General features: G+C 44.4%; 1 protein-coding gene across 2 annotated transcripts in view; it reads left to right on the forward strand.

Moving 5' to 3' along the window:
• magi1b (membrane associated guanylate kinase, WW and PDZ domain containing 1b) overlaps positions 1 to 25,357 on the forward strand; it is a gene marked incomplete at its 3' end in the record, with an annotated part of 122,798 nt that extends 97,441 nt beyond the window's left edge. Inside the window, 11 exon segments of one of the 2 annotated variants that reach the window (XM_035662123.1) lie at positions 3,577 to 3,608; positions 5,982 to 6,228; positions 9,852 to 9,943; positions 10,533 to 10,725; positions 12,343 to 12,714; positions 14,575 to 14,778; positions 18,290 to 18,383; positions 19,002 to 19,089; positions 19,884 to 20,027; positions 22,044 to 22,182; positions 25,028 to 25,357. In XM_035662123.1, coding sequence (XP_035518016.1) covers positions 3,577 to 3,608; positions 5,982 to 6,228; positions 9,852 to 9,943; positions 10,533 to 10,725; positions 12,343 to 12,714; positions 14,575 to 14,778; positions 18,290 to 18,383; positions 19,002 to 19,089; positions 19,884 to 20,027; positions 22,044 to 22,182; positions 25,028 to 25,353 — 1,931 coding nt within the window. 2 annotated transcript variants of the gene reach the window in all.
• Between the last annotated feature and the right edge of the window lie 433 nt (positions 25,358 to 25,790).

Here is a 25,790-nt window from a genome sequence, read left to right on the forward strand (position 1 = left end):
CACACACACACACACTGATCTCCCATGTCTTTACACCTCTGTAGCTATTGGGCGAGTTATAAATCTCCACCATTGCACCATCCTTTGTTTCTATGACAATGCTCTGCAGATAATCTGCGCTGGGGTCTCCTCTGGGTGGATGTGTGCATTTGGTGGAGGAGGGGATTTCACCCATACCACAAGAAAAAAGGCACAGTGCAGGGAAAAAGACACTCCTAGGACCTATTTCTTTTAATAATAAAGCACCATGGCCTTCCTTGCAGGAATAACAGTTATGTTCCATCATTTTTTTTTTTTTTTTACCTCTTGCATGCAGACTCTCCTCAGTCATCTTTGCCATCTATTTAGTTACACTGGTACGCTCCTCTGTCACATTTAATTTCACTGTTTACACAAACAAACCTAGAGGAAGCTAAATAAAGCTGTACTCTGCAGGCCTGTCACATCCTGGCCGCTGATGTACACAGCTGATGTGAGCCTTTCACTCCTTGGAGACTGCCTGTCGGTTCCCTACGGTCACCAGGCACCGTCACCACGGTGACAGATGGACCTGCCTGTTGGAAGCCATCACTCGTAGCCGAGATCTACCAACTCGTACGCACACACGCGCACTGTGGACAGACAATATAATCTGCATAGTAATGGGTTCCGTTTAGTGACTGCTGTGCAGCCAGGTTGTTGCAACAGTTCCTGCCTGTTGAAGGGAACTGTACAGCAGCCGAGGGTACAGTCCTCCTCGTCAACCGTTGCCCAGTTCATCGGAATACAATTATTCCGAAACAGCAGGAGCAATTTCTACTGAATTCATCTTTCCAGTGCGCAGATCTTAACTTTGCGTGTCAATGCTTTCATATGCCTAGTTGCATTTATTCCACAACAACTTTTAGCTAACAGTGTTTGTCGACCATACGTTGTCTTCATGCACCCAAACTGCTGGAATTTAACCAACTGAGGGGCTGTCGCACGGAGAAAAACAAGATGACAGTTATTCTGTCAAGCTCAATAAAGAATTTCATTGCAGTCCCTAAATATACTGGATACTATTACTATTATTTTGACTTCATTGAAATCCGTAATAATCAGTTGATGTATCATTACTCATAAAAAAAACACATATTATACAAATTTAGTGCCCTGTGGGTTGCGCAGCCCTTCATTATTCACTGTTAAGAATGCATTGTCTGCCACAAATTTTAAGATTTAGTAAGCAGAATAAAATGAGCTGGGGGGAAGGCCCACAGCAGTCCTCGTCCATTATTTGAGAGCTGGAGGCGCAGAGGATTTAGTGGGCGCTCTCTCGCTCGGGCTGTCAGTGTGCAGGCCAGCCGAGATCGCCCACCTGTCCAAAACCACTCTTTCCTCCCTCTTGTATGTAATTAGGATTGGAGGTTGGTCCAAACATCCACAATAGCTTTTGATCTAGGAGCTTCAAACACACCGTGGCGCTTCACACACACACACACAAAACCCATAGAACTGCTTCTGCCTAACAATGCAGTGTTGACCTGTTCACAGTGTAAGTATTTATCAAAGGGCATCAAGGCCTCAGATCTTAGTTGATTTCTGTATTTTTAGATTAATATATATCTCATTTGGTAATATTGCTGTTATAGTATCAATTCTGAGGTACGTGTATTACGAAGACCTGAATCAACCCGCGTCTGAGTCGGTTTATTGCTCACATGGGTGTGTCCGCTTTGTGTATCAATGTGTCTGATCGAAACTCTTAAGAGGGAGAGCTCGCTGAGAGACATTGACGGACAACAGCAGCAGATCAGTTGCAGTGGATAGATGAAGGATAATCAACATTAGCCTGACACTTTGACTGACGCTTAGTCCAGAGAGAATACCTCAGGATTGACAGCGTGCATATGCGTACATGCGTCTGATTTAGGGGATTGTTCGCTCCTGAATGAATGATTCTTATTGATTGAAAAAAAATCGGGGTGAAAAGGGGAGAGGAGAGATGGGAGGAAGGAGGGGGTGCACAGGGGGGAGGAAAGGAAGAAGAAAAAGGGATACAGACGCAGCACAGTTGGAGCTGTCAGTTGTGAATGAACCCAGATGTCTGAGAGATAAAGAAGATGAGTGTGTGTGTGTGTGCGTGTGTGGAAGTGTAAGATTGTATCCTCTCAGTTTCCCTGAAGGATTGACACACAGTAGTGGCCCATTTTCTTAGATCAGACACCGCCTGGTCTCACTCATGCTTTACATCTTTGACACACCCTTATCGTATGTCAGGGGTGTGTGTGTGGTTCTTACTGCTATCACTGTTGAATGTGAAGGTTATCGAGGTAAATATACACTACGAGTCTTTGCATTTTTGTCTTTGTTTCATGCATTCCTTCTGTCGGTCTCATTTCCATAACTTCATACAACTGTTTATTTCATGCAGAGTCGGGGGAGAGAGGGAGCGAGGGATGAAGGGAGGGGGAGAGGGCAGTGATGTGCTTAAGGAGCACATTTCTCTGGCTAGATCCAGGCTGTGTTAGCATTTTAGTGATCCGTCAGTCTTTCTTTGTGTGCTCGTCTGTGATAATGATATTTCTGCGATGATATTTCTGGTCACTGCTCACTCATGCAGAGACCCGTCTGTCATACCTTAAGCACACTTCGATTTGTGTCGGGAGCGCCTCGCAAAGCCGCCTGATGCGCGTGTGTGTGCGCGCGTGCAGCTGCGTGGATGTTTACGAGCATGTGGGGGTGGGAGGGAGACTGAGATGGAAAGGAGAGGGAGGGAGGGTGATGATGCTGAGGGAAGAAAAGGGAGGGAGGACAGTGTGCAGTGAGGTGAGGGAGAGAGAGAGAAAGGGGGAAAAAAAGGGAAAGGCAGCAGGAAAGGGAGAGAGAGACTGGGAGGACACAGCAACTGCCTATAGATGCTGGAGCCTTCGACAGCGGAGCGCGGCGCTCAGCGGACGCAGGAAGATGGTCTCAGTAAGAGGGGAACTGACGGTTGCCTATAATTTAATGTTCAGTATCTTGGACTCCTTCTCCATGGGTAATGCTACGGCCAGGAACTCCAGAGCACAGCTCGCTTTTTTCTCCTCTCTACTCCTCTCTCTTTATTCTCTGGTTGCTCTCTAGGATTCTGTCCTTTCCTCTTAACTCTCACTTTCCTCCCTCAAACACACACTCACTCACATGCATGCGCTGCCGTTGGGTAGCCAGGGTCTAGCGAGCGCTGGGGTAGCCCTTGGGGCTGGCCCCACTCTTCCGCTGCACCAGTCAAGCCAAGCGCTGGCCGCGGCAATGATGCAGATAGATCGCGCTGCCTGCACATCCCCCCCCCACCACCACCACCACCCTCTCCTCCCCACCCTTCCTCCTCAAACGCCAGACCGCGGATGTGCGAGCAAACGAACCAAGCAGGGAAAGAGAAGAAAGAAGGGAGAAGGAGACGAGGGCTAGATGAGCACTGTTGTGACATTGTTTTGGAGTCTGCGTTATCTGTTTCTGTTTTCCTTGCTTCTTTTTTTTTTTTGTTCTCCTTTTTTCTGAACATGGATGATATACCAAAACTACATTGGTAACCTTCTGCCTTTTTCTTTTTCCCATTTCTGTCTGGCTTCACAGGAGTGGCACCTGCAAAGAAGAGCCCGAAACTGGTAAGTGGTTGTTTTCCTATGTTTCTCTCCCCTCCCTCCCATCCATCCTTCACTCTTCTGTCCCCCATCCACACGGTGTACCTGTCAGAGGGATGTTTGTCTCACCTTGACAGCCTCTCTTCCCCTCCCTCATCTCCAACTCTCCTCTGTAAGGTGTAACTTGTCCTGATGTTGTGGGTCTGTTTGTAGACATGGGATGCTGTGCTGTGCGGGGGTGGATCCCTGTGGCTTTACATCAGTGCCCCCTCCTCTCTGGCGGGGGCTGGGACAGGGGGCTTTGATGCACAGCGTGAGCTGGGTTGCTAACACGCTGATGATCGCTTCGCGCTGGGTGCTAAGCTTGCAGTGTGAGAGTTGAATGTATGATCACAGCTGAGATACAGCCTCATCCTGTGATATATGCTACATTAATGGTGGGACCCTGTTGACTGTATCTGACTGAACATATGTTTGTTAATTTTGTTTTCCAGGATGATTTTGAGCTGGCTCCTCCATACAGAGATTACATTAGGAGGGTATGTGATGCCATTTAGATGGGGTGAAAGTGAGGTGTGGTGGTATTGGTGCTGGATATGTAATGTGTTAGATGATAATGGTGATGGCATAGTGATCTTATAGCAGATAATATAGGTGAGAAGTTCAGAACGATAACAGTGTTAATGCATGACGTCTCAGCATAATGTTTGGCTGTATAATGCTGTTTATGTGCAACAAAACACTAAAGATGACTGCTAATACTGTGATGAATCAAGGCACCCAATCTGAGTGTGGCCTGCTAGTGGCAAAGCTGGACTGAGCTGAGGAAGCGACAGGGATTTGTTTTCATTGCCCCCCAACCCCCCTCTCCCTCCCTCCGTCCCATCTTGTGTCTCCTTAATAAGTTATTGGAGCAGGAGAAACCAATGTATTAGAGCAGTCCCGGAGCACAGAGGGAGAACACAATGACTGCAGAAGGTCAAATCTAATAGATCCATGAAGAACAAGAGATTGGTTTTCATTTGAAAGGAGGATAGGATTTGGAATTTGTGTGCATCAAAGTGAGAGAGAAACAAGAAAAAATGCTGCCTCATTGGCTAATGGTGGCGCCATTTTGTTGATGAAAGTGACCAAAAAAATAATTTTGCGGTCAGGTGGAAGCGTCAGTCTAGTAAAGTCTGACTTTACCACCAAACATGGCCTGCACTTGTGACTAATTATGTGAATCCATTGATTTTTACTTCACCACACAATCCAGTGAGGTTGCGCCGATAACACTGGTAGTGTAAGCATTCCAGCTGGAGCCACAGCTCTAAGTTAATATTTGCTAAAGCGTCAAGCTTCTTTTATGTCTAACAAGGCTGATGAATATAAACATGAATTGCAGAGGTGTAGGAGGCTGATTAAGGGAGTAATGAGTCCGAATTTATTGAAGACATGGTTGCACTTTGAAGGCCAAACACTTTGATATACGAGAACAGATAAGCCACTTGCCTCCGCCCCTTCCTGGTGTATTTTTGTCTGCCACATCCAAAGTACTCGGAGGTCACGTGATGTGAAGGGACTGAACTGCTGTCATTTTCTCTTACTGTCTTAAAATATCTGCCTTTATTTCCCATGCTCTAGCTTTAACCCTTTCCCTTTGGTGGTTTCTTTTTTAAACCGGCAGAGTAATGATGGCAATGGGACTGTAAAGAAAGATGGTCACAGAAGGGATTTTTACTTGTACTCGCAGTGTACTTGTGATTGAGCTTGGGATTTCATGTGCTTTACCCTGCTCAAGCACCACTCCTTCATATCCTTGAGCAGGTGCTTAAGTGCCCATGTTATTGTGGGGCCAGTGGCAATTTATGAGGAGTTTTACATTTCTGACTTCACTAGTAAAATCCTCCCTTCGTTTTAAACCCCACAAGTGCTTTATTCACTGTGGATATCTCTCCATATGCAGCAGGGGATGCAGTTCCTTCTTAATACATTCCACTCTGTTAAACAAAAGGAATAGGCAATGTACCCTCCTAAGTTGAGCTAGAGTTTTTTTTCCCACAGCCGAATGACTTAATCATGAGAAACCATTGAAGTATTTTTTTTATTTTTTGTATGCTAAAACAATTCTTTGAATAAATCAGCTTGATTGTCTTCCTGTTGAATAAGGTAGCAACGTAACAATGGTTGACATTATGCACTCTTAGATTTGTACTTCCCTTTACCCCATGGAGCAGCATTCTTTATCCCACTGTTTCTCCTCTCACAAACCACAACCCCAATTCGTCTTGTTTTTCCACTGCTGAGCATGCAGTAACCTTTTTGTTTTGTCTTTTCCTGTCTGTCAGCTCTCAGTTCAGCCTCCATTTTCACGACTTTCAGTTGTCCAATGATATTGATCTGCTTCTCCAACAGCAGTTGTCTAGAAAGGACAGTCAGAACAGTTCCCAGCATAGTGTTTCCAGCCACCGGAGCACCCACACGGACTCGCCCGTGCACCCATCCCTGGCACCCCCTTTCAGCGAGAGCATCGCTCCCCCGCCCCCCTCTCAGCCCCTGCCAGGCCTGCCGCCCCAGGACTCCCCAGCAGACGGGACCATCCAGAGAAAACCGGACCCCTTTAAGATTTGGGCCCAGTCCAGGAGCATGTATGAAAGTAGGCGTAAGTATATTTATTTTTGGTGGCAGTTAGATGTGGGCTGCATGGGGCTGTTGGCTCAGTGGAGACCCTTGGTGTGTTTAAATGGTACTGCACGTTTTGGAGCAAGATTTGAGATAAGGGATAAATCTTGTGCATGTAAGTAACCGGTTTATAGGCTTAAACAAAAACAACAAAGACACAACCTTTTTTGTGCTCTTGTTCGGGTTGTGGAGTGGGATGTGGTCTCAATTTAGTGCCTTGGGTGTTATATGTGGACTTACTTTCTAAGATATGCTCAGTTTATTTGGTACACCACGCTAAAACTATATAGTCTATTACATTCCTGCAACAAATCTCACCTACATGAAGGTTATAATGTTTTTGTTGATACTGTTTTAGAGAGGTGTAGATTCAAGTATCCTCATTTGTATCTATGTAGGGTGTAGTTTGTGGTGCTGTCTAAGTGAAATGCATTGCGCAGAGAGGTGTTCCTGTTATTTTGTCTACCCTCATATAATTGAGGTGGACAAAATCATAGTCAGTGTAAAGCAATACAGTTTAACATAACCATAAACTGCCACTTCCAAGTTGAGCACACAGTTGATTTAACACCTCTCTAAAACAGAACTAATGATTGAACCAAGGACGGAAACAGCATTGCGGAATAAAAATTATTAAACTAAATGTAATTGTTTAAATGTGTAATTAAAAGAGTAGTTCAGCATTTTGAGAAAAACGCTTATTTGCTCTCTTAAGTAAATCGATACCACTCACATATCTGCACTAAACATAAAGCTGGAGCCAGCAGGTGCTTACCTTAGCTTAGCTGACACAGAAAGCAGGGGAAAACAGCCAGCCTGGCGCTTTTCAAAGCACTTTTACATTTTTGCTTGTGTGCAGATTGAACAGACAAAATATACCTTGTTAAATAGTAAAATGTTGCTTTAAAGCCAGTAGACAGATTTGTTTTCCTTTGGACAGAGCCAGTCTTTGTGCTAAGCTAGGCTAAGCTAAGCTATGACAGCGGTATGAATCTTCTCATCTAACACTCTGCAAGAAAGTATACATGTATTTCCAACAAATGTTGGTTATTCCTTGGAAGCAGTTCTTCAAAGCTACAAAGTTGGCATTGATTTTATTGTCATTTGTGACCATCATTAGAAGCAGTTGTCCCCCACATGTTCTTGGTCCAGTCTTTTAAAAGCTACTAGATGCCACTTTGGTCCAGTTGTCGATGCTGGCACCATTGACACACTTTTACACTAGACTTCCCTAAAGAGACACATGGGCGTATAATTAGCAGCAATAGTGGACTGGATGTCGGTGGATTGCATATCCTCCTCCTCCTTGTCTAGCCTTGCCAAAGCAAAGGGATAACTCAAATTAAAAAGAATAACTTAAATCCACTGTCAAGTAAAAAAAGAAAGAAAAAGAAAACAGGAGTGTGTAAGGGCTGAGAAACCTTAACATCTCATCACTTTCCCAGGAGCTACTTGTCAAGGACTTTAATTATTTAGATGCCTGTGAAGAAGAATGTGAAAGGAAGGTCTAAAAGTGGGCTGTGCAGGCGCCTGTTGGCAAGTCGCCGTGAAGGGCTGAGGACTGTTGTCCTTTGATTTGAAAGGAAATAAAGTGGAAGAAAGCACGATTTAGGAGCAGATTATGTCTACAATCCTGTGCTAAGATGGAGTCTCAACAGGGGGTTTTCTAAATTGCCTGAGCCAGTTTGCTCAGTACAAATGAGAGGATATGCAAAGTGAGCACGAAGGATAATGAAGAGGGAAGTGACAAAAAACATAAATGGGATGTAAAAGACAAATGTTAGGATAAGAAAAAGGTCAAGCACTGGGGGATCAAGGGATTCTGACTTGTAGAAAAATAGAGACGGACACAGAGAGAATGACAGGGAGGACAGCTGACCTGTACCAGCAGGTGTAAATCCTCCGCATCCTCACGCTGCATTGAGCTCTCACCATAAAATCCTGCTGTGTGCACCCCATAGGGCTCAGTCCTTGGCTGCGGCAGACACATTTCTCCACGCAACATTCTCTGTAATGAAAAGTTCTGTTGAGATCAAGGTCTTTAAACACAACATGTGGTGAACGATTTCCATTTGCAGAAAAATCTCCCCCCCAAAAATCTCACACAGCTTTAACCTGCTCAAAAAAATCGAGGCCAGAGAGGATAGGAAACTAATGCTCGTGCTTTATTTTGCCTTCATTTTGATTATTGTCTGGTTTTAAGATGTTCCCAGTTTAATCTCCTCACTGTTTGAACCATCCGTGCTTGTTATTTGCAGTCCTTGCGCAGAACCCTGCACTGCACCGTCCATCTTTGTAAAACATTGATTGATTCACGCCCAGTTGCCTCACTGTGGGGATCACTTATGGATCTATTAATTGACGGGAGCAGGGTGTACCCGTGCAGTTGACCCTCCCGAGTGCAGGTGCAGATTGCGACAGTTAGCCTTTGACTCTTCCTCTCCCAGTTCTTCCACAGTTACATTGTGATAGATTGGAAGAGATGGCTGCATTCCGCAGGGATTTTAACTGTTGACTGTAGGAACAGATTGGGAGCAGGCTGTTTATGCCTTCTGCCACCCGGCCGTCTCTTAGTGGCTTTAGTGGCCTTGGCAGCAGTGGCCTGTGTTGGAGCAAAAGGAAATCTCACCGGGAGTTTGCTCAGAGGTGCATGTTTGTCAGCCCTGTGGCCTGTGCATACATGCATACGTGAATAAATATACACATACTTAAAGCAAAGAAGCCCATGTGTCCACCAAGATGAGGCCACACACATACACACTCGCTCCATGTAACCCCTCCTAAAGGTCTCTCTCTCCCCCCCCCCCCNNCCCCCCCCATCTCTACTGCTACATGAGCCATGAGCTGTCATTCGCTGCAGTGCCATGCCTCTTTTATTCTTTCACTTGTGGATGGGAGAGGACTGTAAACTAGTCATACACTTCTCAATAATATATAGCCGGTTTCAGCATGTATTAGCACCCCTGTCGGGTGGAAAGTGCTCTCCAACATATGGAGGAGCTGCGTGTCACACATCACTTCATAAAAGAAACAGTGTCGTCTATTTGAATAGTAATGTCCAGTCTGTGGGAACATTACTAAAAATGGTTTAAAAAGCTAAAAGAAAATATGCTATTTCAGACATCAGAGTGGAATTTCAGCCTGTTCATGTCTAATTATGGGACCAATGAATGAGGGTGCTCTGAACTGTTTTGGCATCTTGTCTAGCTTTTGATTTTTTTTATTTAAGCTCTATACCTATGCTCTTCACCCAAAATAGATCAGTTTTAATCTTTTGATGGATCAGTTGTTTGTTCTTTTCCCAAAGCCTCCAGACAGATTGTTTGTGCAAAGTGCTATCTTAGTAACAAAGCTTGGAACAGTTGGGAGGACAAATATTTGCATGTTGACATAAGCAGGCGGATGGTTTGATTCCCAGAGAACAATAAGTGCAGCCATTATGGCCATACCTCTTTATGACAAAGCTAGAGCATGAAATTGAACTAATTGAACTAAATGAGGTGATATTGAGGGATTCCTTTACTGGTGCAGGCACAGGAATTCCCCTGGGCAGGCTGTTGGTATTAATGCATAAATGTTAACAGTGGTTTGTTGATTTTACAGTTCCAGACTTCCAGGAGCAGGACATTTTCCTGTGGAGGAAGGACACAGGGTTTGGTTTCAGGATCCTTGGAGGCAATGAGCCAGGAGAGCCGGTAAGTTTCTTTCACATTCTTTGTATCTCTCAGAGCTCTTTCTTTCTATTTTTCAGTTTCCTCAATTTTCACCATATATTTGTGTGAAATGTAGTGAACTGCAACTGACAAGACTCAGTATCCTGACTAATGAAATGGACCAGCACTAGTTTGAGCAGCATATATAGGATTTTTCATCAGATCTGTTTTTCTACTTATCTTCCTTGGTGTAGTTTTGAGCTTCTGTGTTGGACGCAGACAAATTCATATCAGTGATTTTTACAACCCACCCATCTCACTCACACACCACTTTTTGCTTCTGTTTTTTAAAGTAGCAACGCCGTTTGTTCTTGTTCACTTTTTTGAAGGAAGAAAAAAATAATGATCTACTTTATAGCCTGGCTCGGGTGACTACTGTAGCAGGCTGGAAATAAGAGTAGTGAAATAAAATAGTGAGGTCTGAAGGGTTCTAGCAGACCTGTACTGCTAGCCAATTGTATGCCTACTGCCTACATTTTCTAAAAATCTATAGCACATAGGTTCTGTCTGTGATCTAAATTTGCACACACAGTCTCAGCAGTCTCCTCCATCTACTTTCTTTGTCTTCCAGATCTACATCGGCCACATAGTGAAGTACGGAGCGGCAGACGAGGATGGACGTTTGCGGTCCGGCGATGAACTGATATGTGTGGACGGCACAGCTGTGGTGGGCAAGTCGCACCAACTGGTGGTGCAACTGATGCAGCAGGCTGCCAAGCAGGGCCACGTCAACCTCACGGTGCGACGCAAAACCAGCTACGCCGGTAAGAAGCAAAAGGGATGAAGATGAAAGAGCAGCCTAGCGTGTTAGAGACCTGCTGACATGTTCTGAAAAGTCTATGTTCAACCACTCCCATAATATCTTTGTGCTGGCTGGAGTTCAAAAACTTGATCAGGGTTTTTGAATTATGGCAAATACATTAGAGACAATCACCTAGAAGCTGGAGGTATGCAGCCTGTCGCCTGTAACTCCAACGTAACTCCTTATCTGACAGCTCACAGCAACTGCTCCTTCTCATTCCATGACTCCCCGCAATATTTAGAAATGCAGAAAATTGCTCTTGTCTTATTCTGTAGGTGCATTTTTAAAGAACGATAAGGATTAGAACCAGTTTCACCGGCTCAAGCCTTCTAATGTGAAGTAGCAACAGCTGGAGGATCTGTGTGCATCGGCTGTCACTTAATACAGCATTGACACTGTTAAAGAGAGTGAACAGTAAACATTGAGGCTAATATCAATGAGATAAACTTGCATGTGAATGTGAAGGAAACTTGAATTTGATGCAGGAATGGCTATAATTACTGAATGTGAACACATTAAATGGCTTCTGCTGAAAAAATGCAAACCATGAAGAGTATCAGTAATGGTTATAGTTATTGTTAGTAAAGATCTTAAGTATTATAACTTCAGAGGGTTCAAAGTTAATCTCTAATTGTGCTCATGTCATGAATCCATTTTGCAAACATAATCCTATTTCTTAATTTGCCTCTGATTCCATTATATCATTACGGCCTCTGCTGTTACAGTCCAACAGTATTCTGTTGCTGAAAAGAACTCTGTACTTTACATCGCCAAGAGCCCCATTTATTTTCATCGCAGTTTCCATCAGGGGCCCGGGGACCTGCTTACTATGTGCAGGGGTTGCCTTAATAGTCTGGGTGTGTGTAGGAAGCGCTCAGCCGCTACCACGAGCAAACGCCCCCGCCCATCACTGCCTTTTCACCGCTCTGCTTGGCTTCACTCTGCTCCTCAGCAGGCGATAAAGAAAGACCCATAAATATGATGGAGAGGGTGGTCAACCTTCGGCCCGATGACAGCGGCCAGACATTAGTGCATTGCTGCTCCCCGTCTGCCTCAGAGCATCAAGAATATGAGGTGCCTTCCTTGAGCAGCTGTACAGGAAATGAAATGTGGAATGAAATGTCCAGATACAACAGCCCGCATCTTTAGTTCATCTTTTGTTCAAAACAGATCAGAGAAGAGATTGTTGGAGAGGCTCTTCTCCCCAAGCTGTCTCGCTGGCTTGTCTTTTATCATATCAACATAAAGTAGCTGTGTTAGAAGAAAAAAGTGTTTGCGTTTATTTACAATATATTTTCTGATTGTACAGATGATATAACATTTTGCAGTGTTCATATCTTGACAGTGTTGTTTTAATGTTATCTTGCTTTATTATTCACCGGTCTCTTACTCTGTTTTTTCTCTTTTTTTATCTCCTAAACTTCTTGTAACACTGGATGGCCTAATTTGTATCTATTTATCTTCATTCTCCTCTTGATCGACTCCATAAATCTTTCTCCCCTGTTCTCCGCACTTTCCTCTCCCAGCTTTCACTGTATATCTGCATCATTCTCACCATATCCTCCTCTTTCATCTCTAGTTAAAGCAGAGGGAGACGTGCCTCCATCTCCGGCGTCCTCTCACCACAGCAGCACCCAGGCGCCCAGCCTGACGGAGGAGATAGGGAAGCGCACTCCGCAGGGCAGCCAGAACTCCCTCAACACCGTCAGCTCAGGCAGCGGCTCCACCTCCGGCATTGGCAGCGGGGGAGGGGGCGGAGGGGCCGGAGGAAGCGGCAATGCCGTGGTCGCTGCAGCAGCTGCCACCACCTCCTCTCAGCCCCCCAACGCCACCTCCACTGTCGTGTCCTCCTTGCAGCCCTATGACGTAGAGATCCGCCGTGGCGAGAACGAAGGCTTCGGTTTTGTCATCGTCTCTTCGGTGTCGCGGCCTGAAGCCGGCACCACCTTCGGTAAGAGATCACTCTTTTCTGTTTGGAGTGTTCTAAATGTTATCTTCCGGCACACGTTGTTGATTGCACATGCACATATTGCAGAAATCAGTTCCACTCAGCGGAACATGAAACACACACCATAGCTTTCCCTCATCGCTGGGGCCTTTTATCTTTTTATCTTCTTCATGGGCTGCCTTTGTATTATCCATAAAACCGCTGAACACTAAATAGCCCGACAACCAACACATATTCTGGCTATTTACAGTCTCACCAGATCAATACCAACACTCTTCAAAGAAATGGTTCTTCTTTCTCATTTTCGTCTAAGCCTGTCAAACCAAGACACTGAAACCCTTTCTTCGCCTGCAGCTGCCGCTACACTCACACAAGGCTTTCATAATTGATCACAAGTGAAGTGGGTCTTACATAAGGCATTTGTATTATTCAGCTGAACTTAAATGGCTTCTGCCCAGCAGGTTGGCACTAAAAGCCTAATGATAGCTTAATGAGAATGAGTGCTGCGAGCAGAGAGATGCACTTCCTCAGAGTCACATTGTCTACATAGTTTGGGTTATTTTGCATCACTTAGCTGATAGTAAATACTGTAATATCTGAGTTTTTCAACACTACAATGTTTTCCGCTATTTGATCTCACACACCTGTCATATAAAGCTGTTCAAATTGACTCTACTTTGCCTTTTACAAATTAGTTGTGTCTTTTCAATGCAGCGCACTCTTTGCCCTACCACTATGGCATTTCACTATTCTCTTTGCTCTTATTTCTGTCAGTGTGGGTGGACTGAAAAGGCCTGAAAATGCTCAACTTTCCAGGTTGGCTTACAAGTGGCAAAGCTTCATTTTCACAGGCCAGAGTAGAACGCATAGGCAAGCAGATAAGCTGTATTTGATTTGACCTGACATGTAAAATCTAATGGAAACACATCAGCTACATGAAAGTTTCAAACTCAGTTGTTTCTTTGCAATATGTAATTTCTTCATAGCGGTGATGGTGTCAGAAACGAGTCCACTCATACTGTTCGTATTTGGAGAAGCACTTTAGTTTGTTCATAAATGCTACAGCACCTCGGTCTTTCTTTCCTCTATCTCTCTGTCATCTACTTTCCACTCAATATTTTACAGCTAGATTCAGTAAAGACAGGAAGAGGTCGGGGTAAGACAAGTTTGTAGTGGAATAAAGTGGAAGATGGTTAAAGGGAGAAACGAATACTAATGAAAAAGAAGATGGAGTAAGAAAGGAGTGATTGCACACTCCTTTTCTCTGCAGTGACTGATTGTCAGACTGCAGAGCGAGAGAGGGAGGGAGAAAGAGAGACAGAGAGACCTCAGGGTAGTTGGTGAGATGTCGGCTCTGATGTATGTTTGTCGTCTCCAACTTTCTGCAGGTGCAGGTATTTGGGATGCAGACGACACAAAAACATTTCCTTCATTATTAGCTTTTTGCTGCAGAGAGACTCCCGTACAAATGCAATAATGATGCCTGTTATAGAATATTGTTCCGGAGCAGCTTTAAGTAAAAGAGGAATGGGGGTTGGAGGGTGGAGGAGAACTGAGCTTTGTTTTTCCAGTGATTCATTTGAAAAAGCTACTTACGGGGGAAAGTATTGAAAACTACAGTAGAACGCATTCTCTTATTTCTTTGCAAACGCTTGCATTTTGTTCTGTCGTTTTCCTGATCAGCTTCTCTTTGGCTTTGGCTCAGCTGGCTGTTGGCGGTCAGTAAATTAACGCTTAACCTTCTGATTCTCTTTTTCTGCTCCTTTCCCCTTCTTTTTCCTTCTTTCTCTCCAAAACGCAATCCAACATCACCAACACACAAACACTAAATCACACATCACAACGTGTCAATGGTGACCATAGCTGGCAATGCATGTGTGGCCATGCCCCACAAAATAGGGCGCATCATTGAGGGGAGCCCAGCAGACCGCTGTGGGAAGCTGAAAGTCGGCGACCGCATCCTGGCTGTGAACGGATGCTCCATCACCAACAAGTCCCACTCTGACATCGTCAACCTCATCAAGGAGGCCGGGAACACCGTCACACTACGCATCATTCCCGGAGACGGTGAGTAGAGAACAATAATTAAGGACTAGTTTATCATAAGCTATAAAAGTCTCTATTCCCCTGATAAATTGTTGCCAAAATGGTGACCCAGCAACCTAAAAGGCGCCTTCAAGGGTCGAGGCATTTTGCTGACCAACACATTCTGAAAATATCCTGTTAAATCATAGCCTTCAGTCAAAAATCAATTTTTTGCCAAACTGTTGAGCTAGAGCTTGTTCATGATTTGAGGTTGTCCAAGTGGTTTTGCTCAGTAGGACTCTAATGGAAGTTATACAATACAATCATCAACTATTGTTAGTATTATTACATAGTCTGAGTGTATTTGAGGTGCACTTCATTTGCTTTCAGGGTGAGTAGAACGCCCGCAGTGTTGACAGAACTGCTTCTTTGGGGATATTTGGGTTTAGTTTCCCAGCCTTCGCATTTCTGCCTTCGGCATGCCAGTACCTTTAAGTAATAGATAGACGTGTGTGTGCATGTGTGTAAGATACAGAGAGAGATGGTGAACTTCCGCCATGTTTGTATGTGTGTGTGTGTCTTTGTCAAAGTGGTTTTAAGGGAAAGTTTGTGCACATTGTATGTTGTGCTGTGCAGCTGAGAGCTCTCGCTACTTTGTTCTGACAGATCACCCTGGCATGCTTCACAAATACTGTTTAATTAAGTGTGTGTGTGTGTGTGTGTGTGTGTGTGTGTGTGAGGAAGGCAATACTCCCTGTCAACCTGCGCTCTGGTAGAAATTGGAGCTATTTGTCCGCCGCTCGTTGCTTTCCGGCTCACTTCTTATGGATGAAGCGGTTTTTTTTGCAGTGGAGAGCTTGATGAGAACAGTGAGCCAGAATTGCTCTGCCAAGAAGACACAGACAGCAAGGAGAGAAGGCGTCTCAGAGAAATAACTGGATATGCTTTATCGGAAACTTCGGGCTTGTGTTTATGTGCATGTGTCAAACAAACAGACGCTGTCTGACACGGACACAGAGAGAGTGACAGGAAAAGATTGTGTCTTGTGTTTCTAAGTTGTGTCTCTGAGTGACTGTTCTCTCTGCCTCTGTTTACACAAGACTGAGCAGCATGCCTATTTTTGTGTGGATCAGTCCCGTCTAAACTTTCTGACATGAACAAGAACCAAACCAAGAGGTTCTTCAAGGTGAAGTCAGGTTCAGCTACTTTCCATTGAGCTCACCTCTCTCCTGTGTGGGAACATAGATGGAGTTTTGTAGTGACTGATACTCAATTCTTCTGCAATGACAAGGAAAACAGGCATGGTACTCTTCCTGCTGGTGCGCAGTAATGCATGCACAAACAGCTAATGCCTTCATCAAAGCTTGTGTCTCTGCAGCATAGACTCGAGGCGCAAACCAAGCACCTCATTGCTTCCTGTCTGAGAAGGCAGACAAAAATGCTGGAGGTGATATGACGTGCCTTTTTTTGTTGTTGCAAAACCTGGAGTATATTGTGTAGTACAGCCCTCACACTTCTCTTATCTCTTCTCCCTTTCTTTCCCTCTACGCTCCTCTTTCTCTCTCCTGATTTTCTCATTTTGATTGTATCTGCTCTTGTTCCTATCTCAGTCCATTCAGGGCGGGACGGCATATTGCCAGGGCCAGAGAGAAAAATTACAGAAACAGCTCAGTGCTTTTTCTTTGCGCCATGAATGTCTTTAAGCAAGAGAGGAGATAGGAGGCAGTGGGTCGCGAGCGTAACAGAAAGAGAGAGAGAAACTGAGCTTATTCGATTCATTTCTAGAAAGAAAACAGAGGAGAGATAAATGGAGGGAGGTGTGTTATGCAAATGAGCAGATGGAGGGGCGAATAGGGTTTACGGGGACAAATTTGAGGCTGGCGAAAGTGAGAAATGAGCAGAATATATGTGAGATTGTAACACAGCTCACGGTTTATGCCAAAGACATTCCTATGGGCGTGTTTTCTGCACGGACCTCATGCTGAGGGCCGACCTGAGACATTCATCACACACTCATGTACACTCAGAACTAGAGGGTTCTCCTCAACCGAATTGCAGCTCGCCCCACCCACGCTGCGGGTTGATTGGTTGACTTTGTACCTCATGGGCAGAAGGTAATCAAAGGGTTAAGCCAACAGGCTCCAAGGGGACTGGTGGAGGTGGAGGAGATGAATAGATGTGAGGAGGCGGGGTAACCGTGAGAGGAATAGCGAGTAGGGGACTTAGAAGAGAGTAGTGGAGAGTAATCAAATAAGATACCTGTAAATGGCCAAGAAAGAGGAGATTGTTAAGGAGAAGAAAGGTTTCTTTATGCAGCAAGAGTTGTGTAATGATGGTCTGTTTTTGTCAGTGGAGCACCACGATTCATTGATACCACAAAATGATTGAATCAGTGTTGAGATAAAAGACAGAATAACCAGCGGCTTTTATGTCCCTAGAGGCTGCAAGTGTGTGTATCCGTTTCCTGTTTGACAATTCAGGCAGACAGGAGGAGCTTCAGTCCGCATTGAGATGTACACCTTTTGGAAAAGAAACTCAATTTGACAAGTACCTTGACAAAAAGATTGATAGCTCAAATGTAAACCTTTGTATTATTCTGGTGTCCCAGATCTTGACTAAGTGGTGGAGAAAGCGTGGAGGCTGGTGGAGCTGGTGGTGGTCCCTGCGGGTCAGTTAATGTTTGTAGCTGACAGCTGCTGAATCTAAACCAATGTTCACACTGAAAAATGGTGTGAAATATGGATTTAAGTCCATCACGCAGAGTCTTCCAGAACTCCAGAGACACCTCTATTGGAGAATGTTTATGGAAATTATAAGTATAAGCTGTATGGAAAAAGAAAATGTCAATAAAATGTACTCAGTGTAGCATTTTTTATTTCCATGAGGTAGAAAGGTTCTTGGATTGTCTGACTGGTTGACATGAAAAGCAATAGTTTGCCTTATGCTAATCAATTCTTCAAAAGCAAAATTTTTTGTTAGCAGCATGACTCTATGGATGACGATGAGCTGGTCTGTCTGTCTGTCTGGTCCTCCAGTTTGGTCCAGACTGACATATCTCAACAAATATTATGGATTGCCATGATATTTGAAACAAATATTCATAATAACCAGAGGATGAACACTGGTGAATTTGGTAATCCACTGCCTGTTCCTCTAGTGCCACCATGAGGTTGACATTTATGGTTTTGGATGAATATCATTAACATTGGATGGATTGTCCCAAAATTTGGCACACACATTCATATTTCCCTCAGGATGAATTGTAATGACTTTGGTGATCCCTTAGCTTTTTATTTAGTACCATCATCAGGTCCAAATTTTTAATTTCCAATACTTGGATTTATGACATTCCCATCAGCCTCAGCTGTACTTCGTGTTTAGTGCATAGTACGAAATGTTAACATGCTAACACGCTAAAATAAGATGGTGAACATAGTGAAATTTATACACATTTAGCGTCAGCATGTTAGCATCGTCATTATGAGCATGTTAGCATGTTAGCATGCTTTTGGGAAAAGTCACAGCAACCCTTTCCTTCTCTCACCCTCCTCAGAGTCATCAAATGCATCTTTGTTGACCAATGCAGAGAAGATTGCCACTATAACCACCACTCACACACCTCAGCAACAGGCTGCACCGGAGGCCAGGTAAGAGGCACTGGGAAATTGAGTGTTTGTACAGAACTAGTATAGTCCTTTAAAAAGGCAGCAGAACCTTTTTCAGATGAAGTGTCAAAATATGCTAATTTCATGCCTAAAATTAAAGGTCTCCTCCAGACATGTTTTAACATGTATATAAATTGCTCTACTTTGAATAATAATTTGTATCTGGTAAGTTCAATAATCTTATCAAAATTACATCTTCTACTTCTCCTTCATTAAAAGGTCTGTAATCTATCAGTATAAATTCAACTTCTGGACAGCAGAACTTCACTGTAAAGTCCATTTTCCGTGAATATGTGCGCTGGAGGCTTCAAGTTTCCACATTATGCTTATTCAAGTTGAATATAAGACCGGGACTGGCTTACAAACAATTTTTGATGTCATTGTTGTAGGCCCACCCCTGAAAATGGGATTTTCAATGAGCACAGGGAAACTTTACACTTTCAGTAGATGAATGTGAAAAAATCCTTTTAGTGTCATACTTTGCACATACATCATTCTGTACAATAGAGCTCAAACATCCAACTGTAGAAACAAGAAGAAAGCATCGTTTGTGTGGTGGGGGACATTAATTTCACTCTGACTGTCATATTTCTGTTTCAGGAACAACACCAAACCAAAACAGGAATCCTTTGAATTTAAAGCCCCACAAGGCCCTCCTCCCCAACCCCCAACACAAGTCTCACCTCAGGTAAGGAAGGACACTCCAGTAATCTGTTCACCTGTCACTTCATTCGTATATATCCATCCATTTCCTCCATCAAACACCCCAGCAATCTACGCTCCATCCCATCAACTTCCTACCCACTTATACATTAGTCTTTTCATACATCCAGCCAGCTGTACTAGCACCCCAATACCCATTCATCCTCTGTCCCTTCATGCAACAACCAATCCCCCCACCCACATTCCCAAGGACAAACAAAGTACATTTTTAAACATTTATCTTCCCCTTTATGTCTACCTGCTGGCGTTATCGGAGTCTGTGCATTAAGGAAAGCCTGTTTGCTTTCAAAGTAACCCCTCAGTCCACTGTGCTCACTGCTGAATTAATCTGGCAATGTGGAGATGGCTCTCACAGATAACATTGATCCCTCAGCAGAGCAGATTAGGAGGGCATGAAGACAGGAGCTGCAGTGGCTGTCTGCCTGTCCTTGTGGTGGTGCCCGGCCCCCCTCTCTCTGTCTGTGTCCTCTCTCTTTGTCCACACAGAGCCCAAGGCATCAATAATTCAGCATCCTTACACCTGAGCATATGCATGTACACACATACACACACACACAGAGTCTGGCCTATCTATTAAAGAGGTGTGACTTTCCTGAAGGTGGCATTTGTCCCATGCTCCTGAAATAGTTGCCCACTTCAAAGGACACACACACACACACACACACTTCAAACCTGAATCACAAACCTTGATGCAAATGTGTCTTTCTCCCTCCCTCTCTTTCCATGTGTGTGTGTGTGTGTGCGGTCTGTCTCCATCAGGATGCTGAGTTCTACTCAGTGGACCTGGAGCGAGACAACAAAGGGTTTGGCTTCAGCCTGCGGGGAGGCAGAGAATACAACATGGACCTGTACGTGCTGAGGCTAGCTGAGGACGGAGCGGCCGTCCGTAACGGAAAGATGAGGGTACGGACACAATGTACTAACACTGTGAAAATATTCACACACCAAAAATCATCAAATTGTGGAACTGTATGACTAATTCCCTGCAGCACCCCTTTATTGTTGTACTCAATTATAAAATATTTAAATTTTTTCTACGTACTCTTGTGTGCCTTAAAAAATAGATCTTACTCTTAGTGGGCCTTACTTTATTAAATAAAGGTTATATGCAACTAACTAAATATAGCAATTGTTATTCTGTCTCTGGAATAATTCCAAATGATTTACATTATAGCAATACTAAGCTGCATTCTTTCTGCACCCAAAGGATCCCCTGGGGTCCTTTTTCCATTTGGACTGTTTTCGGTTATTATGGCCCATAAATGGACAGTTACTGTTTTAGTTCAGCTAACTAAAGCAACCATGTAGCTTCATGTTTTTATGTCATCTTGTGTGTAGAACATACCTGGGGAATTTCTGAATCAGGGCACAACTTGCTAATCATCACTGTAAATGTTAGGAAACAGTAAGAAGGGGAAGATGAGGACTCAGGTATTACACTATGTATGAGCTGGGTGAGACACATGTGCATGTATGTCCAAAATCCCAATGTCAAATAATAATTTAATTGGTTTTTAAATGGTTTATTTAAATTTTAAGTTTGTGGATTTTCTCAACCCATGAAGAAACACTTCACAAAATCACTGTGCTTTTCATTGGACAGTGCTGCACATTTCCGCACTTTCATCACAACATGTCGAAAACAAAATTATTCAATTTTGGCTATTGTTATGCACTGATTATAATATGATAATTCCCTGCTTTCAGGTGCAGTGTAAGCCATTTGAGTGTGTTGATTAACAGGAGGGGCTGATGATACTGCTTCACAGACTTCACAGTCATCAGAATAATGTTATCTATCAATATAATTGCTTGTGCATAATGTACCTCCCAATTACTGCAAGCTCTATTTCACTGAATATAAACACTGTCGCCTCCAGGCTTAGGCACGTACGAGGGTTCACTGTGTGAGTGCAGTATCAAAACACAAGACATTTCAGAGTCACGGAGCATACCCGCTGTCAGAATATGTACATTTTAATTAATTAACATTTCCCCACTAGCTTGTAAAATGGTGTTCATACATGCTACAGAAGCTGTCATGAAACTGTAATATTTAACCTTTATTCTGATTAATTGCATAAGCCAATGGCACTTTCCCTGGGCTGCTTGATTGAATATACAATGTGGGGTTAATTGTTTCTCTTCAATGTGTATTAGACAGCCTTTTAGCAGATAATGTATGCATTTGAGCTACAAGGGAGTTTTTGATATATATATATATATATGTGTGTGTTAATACGCTACAGTTTGGAAATGAGTGGGTGCGCATGCATTAGGACATTTGTACATGCATATATGAATACATACCTTTGTGTTTGCACACCTTATTAGCTAGAGATATTAATAGTAGCAGCTCTGTGAGGCAGAGAGAGGCGTCAGTGAGAAATCCATATTCTGCCAGAGAGGAATTCCCTCGGAGCAGACAGCACTGACGGGATGACTTGAGGCGTGGAGGCAAAGAATCAGGAAGCAAAAAGTGTTTCTTCTTGCTCCTGTTTTCCCCTCTCTCAGCTTCTCAGTCGCTGCTTTTCCGATGCAATTTGCCCTCTCTGGAAACTGTTGATTTAGATAAAAAATTTTGCTGTTGTTCGGTTTACTGTTTGGAGTATTCCATATGTAACGTCTCCTCAATCTGTCCTCCCTTTCCTTCCTCTCTGCTGTCACTGTGTCCCTTTGAACCTTCGTGCCTCTCATCTTTCCTCTTGTGTACTTTCTTCCCCACTGTCACTTGTTTTCTGCGTTCTGTCTTGCTGTGCCGTCGCCTCTTTTTTTTTCTGGCTTGGCTGTCTCTCCTTTTTCCCTTCTGATTTACCTCTTCTCCCTTCCATCTCCATCTGTCACTCTGTCTCTCTTTTCTGCCTCCTACCTTTTACTCCTTCTCTTCCTTTCCTTCCTGGTCTTCTTCCCTTTCCGTAGGTCGGAGATGAAATCTTGGAGATCAACGGCGAGAGCACCAAGGGCATGAAGCACGCGCGCGCCATCGAGCTCATCAAGAGCGGAGGCCGGCGCGCCCATCTGGTGCTCAAGAGGGGTGACGGCTCGGTGCCTGAATATGGTGGGTCAATCTACGAAAACATTCCCTTCTCCCCCATCTTCACGCCCTAAGCCAGGGGGCCGCCCAGTGGACGGTGGTGGGTCGAAGGGGAAAGAACTATATTACCCTCCCAGGACCTATCACCCATCCCGGGGACAAACCCACCAGGCAGGGGGAGAGGGTTGGTTGGTGTTGGGTGTCTTTCTGGTGGAGGTCACTCCTGGGCTATGGGATTTTGGGGGAGAGCAGGGGTGGAGGTGCTCCTGTGGGTGCTGTTACCCCCTCCTGCTGTCACCTGCTCTCAGTTTCCATGTCATCCCGCTGTCACTTTTCACCTTCTGGCACTCTGCTTGGACTTCACAGAAAGGTGGTGGGTCTAATTTCAGTGCTACATGAAAACAGAAACTGTTTACAGGGTTTGAATGACCAGAGTAGTGAAAAATCAATGTTTCTTGTGGGTAATAGGTAATACTGAGGGCTCCAAATCCTCATTAAACACTAATTTAGCGTTAAGAGGACAAGAAAACTTGATCCACTGCATCCCATGATAAAATGGGACATCTCGCAGCTTTTGGTTAGGACGCGACTGAAACGTATTTATGATATTTATTGAAGGTGAATGTAAGCTACTGAACTCTTAAGGGTTTTAAGTGAGAACTGTATTAAGAAGAAAAGGCAATCTGATGCTTTTTATTTTAATTTTTTTGCCATTTCAAAGAGAAAATCTCACTATACTGTGCTTGACATTACTCACTAATCCATGGATTTTATTTGCACCCACTGTAAATGTCATTGAAAAGCTGTGACGATAGGAACTCCACCCATCCCCATTCAAAAAGAAAGAGTTGCTCCAATTATATAGACGTTTTGTACAGTGATGAAACGAATAGAGACAAGTATTTTTGTTCCATGTACAGAGCCATGAATCGAAGCCACATATTAATGGATAAAAGTCTATTGCTGCATGAACTTGTCAAAAGTGTAAATTGGATTTTTTTCCCTTCTATTGTCTATTTTCCATAATATTTATGGAACCTTTCTTTTTTTAATCGTATTGACCAGTTTTGATTGACAGTCACGAGTCATCATAAATGTTTTCTTTTTCTTTTTGTTACTGTTTTTTTTTTGAGTGGAGATACATTTGCCTGTCTTGAAAAGTTCATCAATGTAATGTTTTTTTTTGTTGTGCTAAGAATGTGCTGTCTTAACCTGCACCGATATGGCATCATGTGAACTTGTATATTTTGGATCATTGTTTGTACTTTTTAGTTGGCACTACCTTTGACAGTCTTGCCAGTACTTCTTTTGATTTCTGTCTGCAATGTAAAACTGCTTCATACGCTGTTGTTGTGGGTGTGCAAGTCTCACTGTCTTTATTTTTGAGGTTCTGAGGTTTCTGCTGCTTCTGTGTCCACATGTTGTGTGTTTGAGTGTGTGCGCGCTTGGTTTCGGGACCTTTCTCTGTAACTGATGGTTTCCACTGAAGGGTTTGGGCAACTCCCTGGACTGTTTCTTTCTTCTGAATGACTCAACGATCAAATAAACACATTTTTTTCATTGAAAAAATCAACACAATAATTCTCCTTTTTCTTCCTTCAAGTTCCAAAGCGATCTAAACCCTGTGCTCTTCTCTTTTTTTCTGTTTTTGTATCTTCCCTTCTTCCCGTATTACGCTGGGCTCTTGTCTTCCTTCAGGGATGGTCGCTCCCCATCTCACTGCATGTATGAGAAATGACAAGATGGGGGAGGCCTCTGTCCTCCAAAATCAGACCACGGTTTGTAACTGTCCTCCCCTGTCGTCTGGCTCTGCCTCCTCCCACTTCTTTCTTTTTCTCTCTCTTTCTCCATCCTGATCTCAGTGTGGTGTGGCTCAACTCACCCATGCCCGTGCTCTACTCCATGCATACAAATCCATTCACCAAAAATGCATTGCCAGTACCGCCGCTGTCGTAGCCGCTGTTATGGATACGTTATTCATATGTCTGCACCAGTTGCACTTCACCTTTGGGCCACAAGTCCAAAGGTGAAATGAATATTCCTGTTAAAAAGTTATTAAATAGGTATTCACACTACTTTAGACCATCAGAGAACAGCCTCTGTTATTGCTAGTTGTTACCTATGGTTGTAGTCTTTTCTTAAAATGTAGACCTGAAGAGCTATTTACAGTCAAACTGGGTGGGTAGAACTAGAACGGTAAGATTTAATCCTAAGAATCTGATACAAAACATTTTGGTGGCTGCTTATGTAGATGATTTAGTGAGCCTTAACAGAATGAAATTCCTTAAGGTAACAGTTAAAAATGTGCAGACCATTTAATTCTTCTTGTGAAATGCCACCTAAACCGCACACGCTGTTAATGCAATATAGCAATAGTTTGTGTCTCTCATCTTCAGCATTTAATTTGCTTTAAACATCTACAAAGTGTCTAAGGCATCATGACAGTGCATGAAAGAGCATGGCTAATCAGTACAACCGAGCAGCGTCATCAACATGCAGCACATTGGCACTGACTGTAACCGGCCTCCAGTCCGGCAGACCGACCAGCCAAGTCCCACAATGCCTCAGGGAGAGGTGACCCCAGGTAGACCCGGGAACAGGTTTGTTGTGGGCAACCAGTCTCCTCAAGCAACGGCTGCCTTTGTGTCACTGCCTTTGTATTCTCATGTGTAAGCTACACTAACGTTTTACCATTGGCTGTCGCTGTGCCATCTAACAACTAGCCATCTTTGCTGGCATTAACATCAGAATGGCTTCCATTGGAAATGTTCTCAGCTTCACGTCTGAGTGGTTCAGCATGGTTAATGTGAAAGCAGTTAGGATGCATGTTTGATCCCCATTCCCTCGTCTGTATGTCACACTCTTGCAGACGGCAGCCCCAACGACACCAGCGCAGCCAACCCAGCCTCAGGGTTACAAAACGCTGCGGAAGTGAGCACCCTGCCCCCGACCAACGCCCCATCGGAGTTAAGCTACCCACCAGAACCCCAACAACCATCCCGGAGCAAGAAGGAGCCGAGCCGCTCTGCCGGACCCGCAAGCCCACCATTCCAAACCCCGCCACCGCTCCCCCAACAAGAGAACCAGCACGGGAAAAAACAAGGGGGAAAAGTCCACGGGAAGGACAAGAGGAAGGACGACGGCCACCGCAACCACTCCAGCCGGACACCACCGCAGCCGCCACCGTTCGCCTGACAAGGTGCAGCAGCCGGTCACGGCCAGGCAGACAACAACCTGGACGGTCGTTCACGGGGGACCAACGCCACGGCCGCTCCCCAACAGAACGGGTCACCGCTCCCGCCCGCACCGCTCTCCCCCGCCGCTCCCCGCCGCCACAGGTCCCCCCACCGCTCCTCGGCACCCCACTCCCCGACCAGACGCCACGCCCACTCCTCAGACCCCTACCGCCGGTACGCCTCCCCAGAGGAGACAGAGCCGCAGCAAAGAGAAGCCCAATGGGGACGAGGCCGTATTGAAGGAGCCGCTCAGGACTCCTGAAAACCCAGTTCCATTTGAGGACAGGCATCCTCCGGAGGGCCCCGGCCCTGGACCGCCTGAACAGGGAGGCCACGCTCCCCCCGCTGCGCAGGAACGACGACCTGTACGGGGAGGACAGTCTGCTGATGAATCTA

The sequence above is a fragment of the Morone saxatilis genome, unplaced genomic scaffold (genome assembly GCF_004916995.1).
Source record: "Morone saxatilis isolate NCDOM2014 unplaced genomic scaffold, NCSU_SB_2.0 Contig18, whole genome shotgun sequence".
Classification (NCBI taxonomy): Eukaryota; Metazoa; Chordata; class Actinopteri; family Moronidae; genus Morone; species Morone saxatilis.